At 35.2% G+C, this 12,138-nt stretch overlaps 1 protein-coding gene across 4 annotated transcripts in view; it reads right to left on the bottom strand.

Moving 5' to 3' along the window:
- The window catches only part of MICU3 (mitochondrial calcium uptake family member 3), a 53,886-nt gene that overhangs the window by 15,127 nt on the left and 26,621 nt on the right, over nucleotides 1-12,138 (bottom strand). For all 4 annotated transcript variants that reach the window (XR_009728072.1, XM_061370975.1, XM_061370964.1 and 1 more), the window contains exons 7-10: nucleotides 9,743-9,814; nucleotides 8,418-8,456; nucleotides 5,147-5,242; nucleotides 10-110 (exon numbers count right to left, since the gene is read on the bottom strand). Coding sequence is in view for 3 of the 4 variants with exons in the window: in XM_061370975.1 (XP_061226959.1) it covers nucleotides 10-110; nucleotides 5,147-5,242; nucleotides 8,418-8,456; nucleotides 9,743-9,814 (308 nt within the window). In the remaining variant the exon portion in view is untranslated. The remainder of the gene's footprint in view (nucleotides 1-9; nucleotides 111-5,146; nucleotides 5,243-8,417; nucleotides 8,457-9,742; nucleotides 9,815-12,138) is intronic.

Raw genomic sequence — 12,138 nt, 5'->3', positions numbered from 1 at the left:
GGGACTCACCTATAAAAATCTTCAAAGTTCAGTTCAGCTTTTCCTTTCTTGCCGAAAAAGTGTACAAGCAGTGTAGTATCTGACAGTGAACTTGAAATATCATCAGCACGCTTAAATATTAGAATAAAAAAATTAAAGGCCATGATTGGATTAGTTACAGAAGAATAATCTCAGAATGCCTATCATCATAATAGACATTTCTCTCGAAAGATTTTGTGGTTTATGTTCTCAGTCTGAAAAAATAGTTTTGCGTTAAGAAACATTAACTGAATTTAGTCATGCAATTTTCACACAAAATGGCATTAGGCTATTAATTGCATTTAGCAGGAAACACTTAAAACAGCAATATAATAGAATGGAAACTACAATGAAAGGGAAAAGCATGAAAAAGAAAACCAAAACCGGGGGGGGAGGGGAACGGAACCAAAGAAAAAAACCCCATGTTCTAGTCAGCTGAGGTAAACCATAAAAATAAATCCCTTTGATTACACAATCTCCTTTCCCTTCTATTATTCAACTACAAAGAAATTAAGGGACAGTACCTCATATACTCCTATTTTATATTTCAAAATTATTAAGTGTGGGATTGTATTTCAAACCCATTCACATCAATGAGGTGTTCTTGATATGATTCTTTTCTATAAGCAGCAGAAAATGACAGTTAAAATTTTATTGCCCAAATATGTTTAAAACAACAGAATTGTAAGAAATTTTGAAAGAATAAATTCTGACTCACTCTCATAAGAATGTTCCTTATCTATCGAGTATGTGGTCTCTGCATCACACAGAAATCTTTGAACACATACTAATAGTATTTCCTTAATAAGTAACTACCATATTTTAAGGCAACAGAATAGAAAAGTAATGCCAACTAATTCTGACAATTTGCAATAGCAAGTTTTAAATAAGAAGACACGCATATAAATAGAAATAGCTATCATCTGTGTATAGTGACTGTGCAACATTCCACTTTTTTACTGCATACTCATTACCCCTAATGTCATGTCTATGCACTGATTTTACCTCTTTTACAAAAGAAACTCTTGATAAACTGAAGAGCTAGTAATATAAGTCAGCAATTAAAAGACTCTTAAATAAGCCACAGCCACCATGGCAACGTCCATCTTGCGTTAATGTGCATCTGCCAACATTTGAAGTTCAAAAGGTAGTATACTTAGTCTCCTTGCTGCACCTGCTTAGGGAGAACCTTCTATCTGAGCTCTCCCTTTTCTTACAAATGCAAGATAGAAGTAAAGCAAAGAGTAGGATCCAGTGGTCTCTGCTCTTCCTAGGCAAGCTACCACCCATCAGCAACACCATATTTTTTCAAAAGTGTGCCTACCAACTCTACTGCTGAAGTACAAAACAGAATACACAGTACAGAAACCTAGTACGTATGGGAGATGTAGCTACTAATTTATCACCGTAGTCATAGATTATGAACCTATGGGATTTACTATAAGTATAGAAAACTGTTTATACATATCTGTGAAGATCTGCATATATGAACCTGCAAGCTGGACTTAAAGAGTCCTTTAAGTCTGACTTTATTTCATAACAGAAGAGGCCATAAATAAAACTTATAACAGATGGAGAAACTCTACATGAAGAAACTAGGAAAAAGATTTTGAACAGTATGCAGTAATCCAACATCATTTACCAGAAAAAAACTATTTTGTATCTACATTCTCTGAAATATACTATATTAATTTCAAATTTACATACTGATTTGTAAAAAATGTAAACTGCAATACCCATTAGGAATATTCATGTATCAACAACAAGGAAAAATATTAGGCAGTAACAACACAATCCCTTCAACAGCCAACAACTAAAGAAATGAGAGAGACTTTTCTGTACTTTAGTATAATCGGTTTAGGATTCTCAAGATTGTATTTCATGTACTCTAGCTTCCTCTTTATCCTCATATTCTTCTCCAGGGAGAAGTATGATGATATAGGGTATATGTAGGCAGAAAGATATTTCATGTTCTTCAATTAAGACAGCTCCGCTCTTCAAGTCAGCAAACTAATTCAGAGAAGTAATCACTATTTGTCTTTTAATATTGTTATTCTCCACTACAGGACACAATATATTGAAATGCAGATACCCCGATTTATTATGTCTTTTAAGCAATTAAACCCTAACAATATCCTTCAAGTATCCCAAAAAGATACCAATGTTAAATTACAGACTTTCATCTTGCAAAAACATTCAAAATCTTAGAACTAGGTTGCATTCAACCATATTTAAAGAACTATATAAAAAAATACAATCTGTAAGTCTTTTCACAATTCCAATTTGGTCAACCTCTCTAAAAGAAAAAAACCCAAACAAAAACCTCACCCCAGAAACTCAACCCAGTATGCCTCTCTGCAGAATGGCAGGCAACTGAAAACTATTCCTGTGCTCCTTCTGCACTCGACAGCATTAAATAAATCCTCTCTCTGAAGGGGTAAGGATAAAAAAAAAAACAACCTTAATCATTTAAAACTATTATGTATTGTTCATAAAAATTGATCAGTGAAAATGAAATGACCACACCTGTTTCCATGTATATAAATGAGCCTCTATTTTGATCTAATATATTGTGCAGTCATTTAAATGAGGATAAAGCCCTGCCTCATTTCTCTTTACCTTTACGTAGCTGTAATACAAATACAGGTAAAGAGACAAACAGGAGAGAAAAGTGTTTTGGTCACATTATTGGCTTGCTGCATAATGGCAACATCTTTTCCTCTCAATTTTGTAACTTGAAGAGCAGTAAATCTATTTTAATATTCTGCAAAAATAATTTCAAGCTTTCAATTAAAGAGAACTGATTAAAACTAAATTATTCTCATGAGGGATGGTCCACTTGTAGCAACAAATTCTGAAAATGAAGTATGCATATTATGCTTTGAATTAACAAGAGACTTCTTGCTTCAAACCCCTAACTTTTTCAATAGTCATAATGACTGTACTGATTCCCAGTTTCATTTAGAAATCTCAGAATAAACCCACAAACTGAATTCAGTGATAACTGGCATATTCCAACAGGATGGTGTAGCTGCAAATTAGGAATAGGCAAAACAGTACTGTAAGCTGTCCTAGAAAGAAAATGCATGTGATGAATAAAGAGCAGAGACCTTATTAAGTTGACTCCCACAACAAGGAACCTTATTTACTTTCCTTTTCAATTTACACAAGGCCTTCTCAAAAGGCTATGAAACAACACAGATGCCAGTGTCACCTAGCTTTATGCCACTTTCTTAGTACAGATGGCTATAATATTACTTAGTAGTTAAAGTACCTAGGAGAGACAAGAATATGGATGAAAGCCAGTTGGCGCAACCTTAACCCAAGCAAAATAAAAGATGATTATGGAAAGAAGTGGGAAATCGTCAATGGAGCAAACGCAGGACATGATTTTTCTCGATAAAATGATGAGCAGCGAGACCCTTTATACATTTTGCAGACCAATTTTAATCAATGTTTAGTATAGCTGCTGCTAAGCTTCAATTATACTGTAGTTACAGATACTAGTCTAAGGCACCAGATGTAAAAAACCTCTCTCTTTAAATTAAAGATGTGTAGAAATTACTGAACTTGAGTCCATCGATACTTGGGACTGAATCCATGCCAGCTAATTGTATATTAAAACAACAGTTAATTCAGAAAACTCAGTTCCTCAAGCTCCTTAAATAGTTAATGAAAAAAGTGGCCTGCTTTCTCGTCTATATCTGACTAGACAAGAATGCTGATTTTCTGGGTTTTAAAATATAGTGGAAGAAATAAGGACTAATAACTGGACTAATACAGGACCTCATCAATTGAAAAGCAAGGAAAGAAAGGCTTTATTGCAAGATTACTATGAGGGTATTATTACTGTGAGTATTGCTACAAATAGGATAAAACTGAATTCTGTAACACTACATTTTGTTTTGTTCAAAAGCAAATGGACTCAAGCTGAGAGAGGTACAGAGAAGGCCTATTTGATACCTGGGAAATACAGGTTCTACCGTAAGAGAAAAACCAAAAACCTTGTTGTGTTTATCCTATGATAATTGAAACTGAGGGCTATGACTGCACTTATAAATACAACCATGAGTAAGAAGATTAACACTAAAGAAGAAAAAGCCCTATGAAAATTAAGGGACAACAGACTGGTACAAAGGTACTATGAGCAAATTTAACCTGGAAATTAGAAAAAGTCCATCCAAATCCTAAGGTTATTCAATAGCTTCTGCAGAGGAACAGCAGGGACAAAACACTAATTACTTTTAATGAGGAGCACACATTGCTTATGAAGCAAAAAAAGAGATCACTTTATCCTGGAGGTCCGTTTCAGTTTCTTGTTCTTTTCTCATTATGATCCTGCTTATGAACCATGGGACTTGAGATCAGAGTCAGTGGGGAGCTCCTCTATGCCCTTTAATGCCACAACCAGCAGAGCAAGCACCCTGACTGTATGGGCATAGTAAAGCTTAAATGATCTAGTTTTCTGACCCACTTAAATGATCAATGGAAATAAATGTCTCAATTATCTGAAAGCAGATTCATGAAACAAGAATCTTACTAGAATTTAAAGCACTATGTAAATTTATTTGCCAGCTCAGTGATATTGCTAGTCCTCCATAACAAGCGCATTATATTAAAAAAGATTAACTAATATAACTTACAACATTCCTTGTTTGATCCAACAATTAAAGCAATCTTTGTGTGATACTGTTTTTGTGAAGATAAGCACATTAAGGACCTGAAAAAATGAAATGCTTAGAGGGCTTCAACTCTCATTAAAGTTGTCATTTAGGACCAAGCCTAAATGACTAAGTTTTCCTGAATTACTTCTCCAACTGTGAAATATCGTCACTGCTAATGTTAGCAAATGCTTCGTACAGTAAGGACTGAAGAGGATTTGATCTTCCAAGTCTTTCAAGAGGTAACCTGGCTTTTACTTGGAAATTACAATTTTCTATTATTCCCACTGCATGGAACCAAATTTATTTCATCTTAAAACTTTCAGTGTTGGTTTGGTTTTGGTTCTGTTTTTTAAATAATTAAAAGGAAGAGAAGAAGCAAAGTGCATAAACCAGTAAAATAATCAGAACATAAATAAATAAAATAGCAGTGTGTTTATGGACCAGAGACAGAGGTTGGCTTATACCTCCGCAAGGTCCGAAAAGAGTGCTTGGCTTGTGCTACGTCTCAAAGTATCCCAATAGCTTCTGGGAACAAGGTCCTCTCCTTCTGTTTTAAGGACCTGCAGAAGTTTCAAGAAGCACAATTGTTTGAAAACCAACAAACAATAAAACAACCATTTACAGACTTTAAAACTGATCTTCAATAGCATGGCTTGCTTCCTTTGCTTCTACACAGAGAAATTTCTATCCAGTTAAACGACACTTTATAAATTAAAAGAACACTGGTCTGTTACAGCTATTTGCTTATTACTCATAACCTGGCTGTGAAAAAAGTATCACCACACTCCACTTTCCTGAACAAAATTAGAGAAAACATCCATTTAAATTCAGTATTTTGCTCTTGGTTTTTTAAGCAATTCTGTGTTGCCCCCCCAAAAACATTTATTTATGTACTTACAAAATTTCTCATTGTTCAAAATATAAATATTACAATACAGCTAGCTATCTAAAACTGCCTTCATCCAATAATCAGGACATACTTGCACCAATCAAGAAAGAGAAAAAACAAGTCTCGTAAGTCCAACTTCAACTGAAACATACAGAAAACACTATGCACATCTGATGATCAAACTTACCTTGTTTAAATAGAAAACGTGATTAATCTCTCCAAGTAAAATACGCTTACATTTTGCTCTGAAATGTTTCCTTTTTGAAAGCCTGAAAAATCCTCCCCTATTAAAACAGACCTTCCTTTATCTTGAAATTAGTCTTGGCAGACTATGCAACACGTTCCTCCCCACCCCCCAAACCTAGGGAACATGACCCTAAAGACAGTAGAAGGCTATTTGAACTTGGTTAGGGTTATTGCAACTGAATGAACTTTCTCCTTTCCCTCCACAAGGTAATCTAAACTAGGTCTCCTACTTTCAGGGCTCCCCACTCACACCCATCTGGGCAAGCAAAACAAATGCAGAATGAGTTTAATCTTCTAACTACAAATAAAAACTTCTTTCTTTTTGACTCGGCACACACTGCTCTCTTAGAAGATCTATGCTGCTGTGTGACGTATAAACCCACACTGTTATCATAAAGAATATGGTACAGACTTTAAGGTTTATTGTCTCTATGTATTCTACATTACGTCAACATTTTATGTAGTGCTTCTGCAAGTTCTATTACGTACTTCCTCCACTAACCAATTCAATTCAGCTTTCTGTAAACTGTTATCAAAGAAACATGACAAACTACCACGAATTATATCCATGCTTACTGTATATTATATGTTTGTTTCCTTTTTGAAAAATTCTGGTTTTACGCATCTTTCTCTTATTTTGGAGTAACAGTTCCTACATCATGGCCATACTATTCTCATACATAACTCCACTCAGTCCTAAACTGCTAAACTCATATAATTTGTTTACTTCAGTGTGTGCAGGGTTAAGTCCTTAGCAGTTTCCTTCTTACACTTTGATGTTTTATTGAGTCATGTGAATAAACAAAACCTCATTCTTTTCTGCATACAATTCTGTAATTATCTATTTTAAGTGTTCACTGAACTGGTTCTCTTACTGGAATTTACTTTATCCAGTGGAATTAGTATTTACAAGTGTGCACATTTTATTTACCTTACATGCATCTCATCATAATTACCATGTTCTGGTTAGCATTTGGCTAGAGGAAAGTCATGCAATACATGCTGAAGTAGCCTCAACACACAGCTGCAATATGCCCCAGAACATGACTTGAAAGAATTAACCTATACAAATAAAAATACAGAAATATTTAACCCATTTAAAATGTCGCTGTATGCACTCTATGGCTTATAGACTAGGCCTTGACACTTCTCAAAAAATTAGAATTGTTTTGAAGGATTAAGTGAGCAGGAGGGCTCAACACTCTGGACTATCCCAAACATTTTAGGGCTGCATCTCCTTGGTCCTGAGTATCCTCAACTCCCCAGGACAACAAGGCAAACTGAAAATGCTGCTACACTTCTTGTTTCAGTAGGAGAAAGGAGAAACAGAATAGGAGTAGGAGAAACAGAAACCCAAAATAATCAATTTTCTGGACTGGGGTATTTGTCAGATACTGTGATTTCTTATACATCTGACTCTCCTTTACACGGTGACCTCCATTCAGGTTGCATGAGGGCAGAAAAGCACGGTGCACACCTGAGCATCATTTTGATAATGAGTCTGGATATGGCTGGAGTCTAGAAGGAGACTGCTTACTAAGGCTTAAAAATATTATATGAGTACGAAAGCCTAACTAGTTTGGTTTCATTTTAAAAAAGGAGGCATCACAGGAATATGGCAATCACTCTACAGCATCCTTCACTGCAGTGAAGCCTGATCGAAAATCCATTGACTCATAAGGCCTTACATTCCCTACATTATTCTCACAACACTGCAGCATCTACATCATGCCACCGCACCTTTTCATTCAACAGACTTCCTTCCTGCATACTGCCCAAACTGTAGGAGCTAACTTCACATGAAATAAATCTGTGCATTCCTGTGAATACTTATATAGAGAAACAGACTTTAAAATTGGAACTTCACTAGTTGTCTAGTTCTCAAAGGCTCCCTCCCCTCACTTCAAATATCATCTTTTTTTTTTCCACCAGTTTGACTTCTGCTGTGATCCAAACATTAATCAGATCATGATGAAGACATTAAAAAACCCAGAAGATCTGTCTCTTGCAGATTCTCTCTCCCACTCCTCAAAACTGACTGAAAGTTAAGTTTACCATCACCTGTGTAATACAGGGACCATTTTCTGTAAATCCTATTCTAGTCCAGCAGTGAAAGTTCTTATTTGTTTGTTTTCCAAGTGAAGCACAAAAATATAAAAGCTCTCTTCTAGTTTCTTCTTTGGCAGGGGGAGGAAGTGAGAGGTGAAGGATTCATTTGACTAATTATTATTTCACATTATACACAAGGAGACAAGAGAGAACTGGATTAAATGACTCATGCAGAACGACTTAAATTACACACATTTGTTAAAAACAAGTCAATGATTTCTTAAGACACATTTTGTCCTTTCCCTTCAAAATAACGTTTCCTTCATTTTATATAAATAGAGCAACCTTTCCTCCGAGTACGCTTGCCTGTTTCAGAATGCATGCAACAAGCATGCACTATCTTTTATGCAAGTAAAGATCCATCACATTTTTACTGATTAGCAGAAGTAATTTACTTGATGAAAAAGACAAATACAGTTAATTTTCTTATAGCAGACTATTTCACCTCACTGGTGAAGACTGCATACATTAAAAATAATTAGAGTACATACACTGTTAGTAGAAGTATGATATCCATACAGCTGAAGACGCTGACATACAGCAAACATGGGCCAAACCAAGTATCACATGTCAGAATGATGCCAAAAGAAGAGGGGAGGAAAAAAAAAAAAAAAGACAACAGAATAGGTTAAGACAAGCATAACTTGATATATTACTAGATTCGTTTGTTTTTAAGATTACAGTGAAGAAAAAAATGGTTCTTTAATCTTATTCTTCAAAATTTCAAGAGAAGTACAGAGTTGCAGAGATTACTCTCAGGAGAAAGGTTCCACTTTACAATCCTTACTTTTGCCTAAAGCTCTTCCTTTAGGTGTAAGTTTCCTTTGTTCAGAATAAAGTGTGTGAAAGACTCAACAGCTGACCTACAGTTTTGAAAAACTGAGAAGGACAGGTCTCTCTGCCTGGGAAGAAAAGATCCCTTTTTATGCTCAGGGAAGGTTTGAAAAGTAGTTAATTCTTGAAATGCAAAGTTCCTAGGCTTCACGACAAGGACCTGAGATCAAGCACCTATGGTTTCAGATAATGGGCACTATGAGAAGCTTTGCATGTATGACAAAAACTTTCTTGTGATAGAGAATTTTTGCCATACATATCCAAATTGCAAACAAACATGTTTTATTCTGCTGTGAGTGACAGGGACTTGTCCCTGTTTTTACCTATCCAACAGTAAAACAAGTTTCTGCTACTTATGCCATCCTCCAGACAAACCACCACAGACTTGTCTGACTTACCTTTTCTTTTGCATATAAAAAATGCAAATTTGACGTTACACGAGTATCCAATATTTAGCTAGAAACGTTTTTCATTGGTCATAATCAATATTTAGTAAAAAAAAAAAAAAGTAAACCTGAATATAAAATCTAAGTTCACTTGCAGTATTTCATCAGCTATTTTAGCATCAGGATCAGTATGTCTACATGAACAGCTTCAGTTAGTTATGAGCAGGAGTATAATTTGGTCTTGCCACTGAGATCTCTCAGTGTCATAGACAATAACACTGGGTCATTACTGTTCACTTTTCCCTAAATTTATAGAGTCCAGATGGAATCAATCCTGCTGTCATAATATGTAATACACTATTAAAATACTAATTTTTCCTTTCTATAGACCACTCAGATAGGGATTTTTTAAATAACTGCAGTTGGGGCTAAACATTGCTTTTTTCCTATATATATATATATATAATATCATGCTTTTTATTTTATGAATTTACTGTTTGAAAAAAAAAAGTGATTAATGAAATATGCAATTTCATCCTATATCAATTAAAAAAAATCCAGAAAACCACCTACCAGCTGTTACTATTCTTACTTACCAGCATTGCACGTTTTTCTTCATCTCCTTTTCTTTCTCTCTTCTCATTTTTTTTCCTGAAAATTTCTTGTAGCTGAAAAAAAAACCAAAACCCCACATTTTGTTCACACTCAGTTTTTAGGCTATTTCACGTGAATAACAATAATTGATTGTGAGGAACATTACAAACTGTAATTAAAATATCAGTGTTTTAGTGGTGCTTTATTGTTCATATTAATGCCTTCATGTTCCTCCTTTGACCTTAACCATTACACAGAAAGGAAAAAGGAAATGTTCTCTCCACAAGGTATAATAATTCTATTCGGGAGCACTATATTAATAATACCCTATTTAGCTTTACTTTTTAGCTAATCAAGCCTATACTAAAAGGGGAAGTTCCAGTCTTTTTCATCACTTCGAGGCACATCCTTTCTTGTCAGCTACAAATTAGTGTCTGTGTGGCTATGTAGTCAGATGGATCGATCTTTTTTTCATATTGTTTCCAGCCAGATCAGTTCTTACTTCTGCTGGCACAAGGGAGGAGTGGAAGCACCTGGTGGGGGTGAAACATTCCCTTTCAGCAGCAACAAACTACTACTCAAGAATAATTTATCAAGTACCTTTTTTTTTTTTCAAGTCTGTTCAAAGAATACCTTCAGGTCTTGTAAAATACCCCTTTCACAACTTTCTCTACTTTAAGAGCTTTAAACATGACTTCTGAGAAAACCTCAAATACCAGATCTAAAACACACAGATTCTTGAGCATACTTATTTTTTTGAAATTATAAAGTCTTCCAAACAGTGGTCTGTTCCTTTAAGTACCTGTTTTATTTAGCTATTTTTATTTATAGTAATACTTGCGAATATTCCCAAACAATTAGAAAAAAAGTGTCACAATGCTTACTTTTTACTGCAAGACAGATCAGTATTAAATATACAAGATGCCACCTATATCTCTACCAACAAACTTCAGCTTTCAAAACCTGCACATGAAAATATCGTACTGTCACTTGCAGCATTTGGTAATCTGAAAGTGGAATGAAAAAAGAATAAATGATGTGGCTAAAAAAAAAAATAATCTTTCTATCTAGAATATGGTATTTTCAGAACCAAACATCATGGCATACAGACAGAACTGTGGCAGCTGCTGCAAAGTCCTGATTTTACCTACCACAAGTCTGATAAAAACCTGATACTGTAGTGACACAGACACAGAGCTCCCCAGGGATCAGAATGTGAAAGACAGGGTGTGTGTGATAAATTCTACAAGCAAATTTATCAAACTGAATTTCAGAATACTGCATTTCAGGGAAGGCAGATTACTCAGACAAAGGGTTCAGCAAGGTCTACTGCAGGGGTGTAATACCACTCAAATAAATGAACAGTGTTTAGTGATTAAATAGCAAATGAATTTATAAATAATGTTTTATGAATTTCCAAAATTGACTACTGTGTTCTGCAATTGTCTCTTTCCAGAACAGAGCAGAATATTGTGTGTATATGTTTTTGAGTATGGGATCAATTTACAGACCTTGTTATGTTTTTTCTCATTTTTTTTGCAAATCTGCAGTCACAAATTACCATAACCTATGCCGACAAGAGTCACAATAGGACATTTAGCTGGATGGTCTAGAGTATTACACTGCTTGCAACCCTAAACTGTGTGGAAAAAAGAAAAGCAAATGAAGAGAGAGAAGTAGAAAGAAAATACCTTGTGAAAAGTGAAGTGACAAGCCATCAAGTAGGAGAGAAGAGTGGCAGCAATTGAAAAACCAAAAAAGATCAGTAGAAAGCAGTGCATCCTTGGATGCATTTCCCCTGCCACAGAGGCAAAGGGAGTAGGATTCTGTTGCATTCATCATTAAAGCACTTGCTAAACTTCTGGAAATGGATCTTTTGTTCAGAAGAAGTGCTATAGGATACCAGTGAGTAGAAAAGTGAATGCAAAAAGGATCTAGGAGTACTTTCATAGAAACATTGTTTGAAAGAGGATAATGAAATTGACTGCTGAAAGCAGCAAAGCCAAGATCTCCTGTAACAAGGTAACACAAGCCTTCTGTTCCCTGACCTCCACCCTATGACATAAGCAAAGAAGAAAGAACAAACATCATGGAATTAGTTTACAAGACCACTAAAGCTGTTATCCAGAAAAATTAAGTGTTTTTTCAACTCTTCACTACACATACTCTTCAAGAAATGCATGTGATCCCTACACAATTATCTTCAAAGTCTCTTCATTTGCAAAACTGAATAGTATTAGCTATACTTCCAATTCTATGACTGTAATCAATGGAGAAATATACCTCAAATGTTTGATATAATTCAAATGGCAACACTTAAAGAATGTCCTGCTACCAGGTGCACAGAAGATGATGTACATGCAGGCAAAGCAGAGATGCCAAATGCATGTTCTGGGGC

Source organism: Neopsephotus bourkii, unplaced genomic scaffold (genome assembly GCF_033783945.1).
Source record: "Neopsephotus bourkii isolate Nb327-2 ecotype Australia unplaced genomic scaffold, CSIRO-AGI_Nbou_v1 NB_168, whole genome shotgun sequence".
Taxonomy (NCBI): domain Eukaryota; kingdom Metazoa; phylum Chordata; class Aves; order Psittaciformes; family Psittacidae; genus Neopsephotus; species Neopsephotus bourkii.
This window is presented reverse-complemented; position numbering and strand designations above follow the sequence as displayed.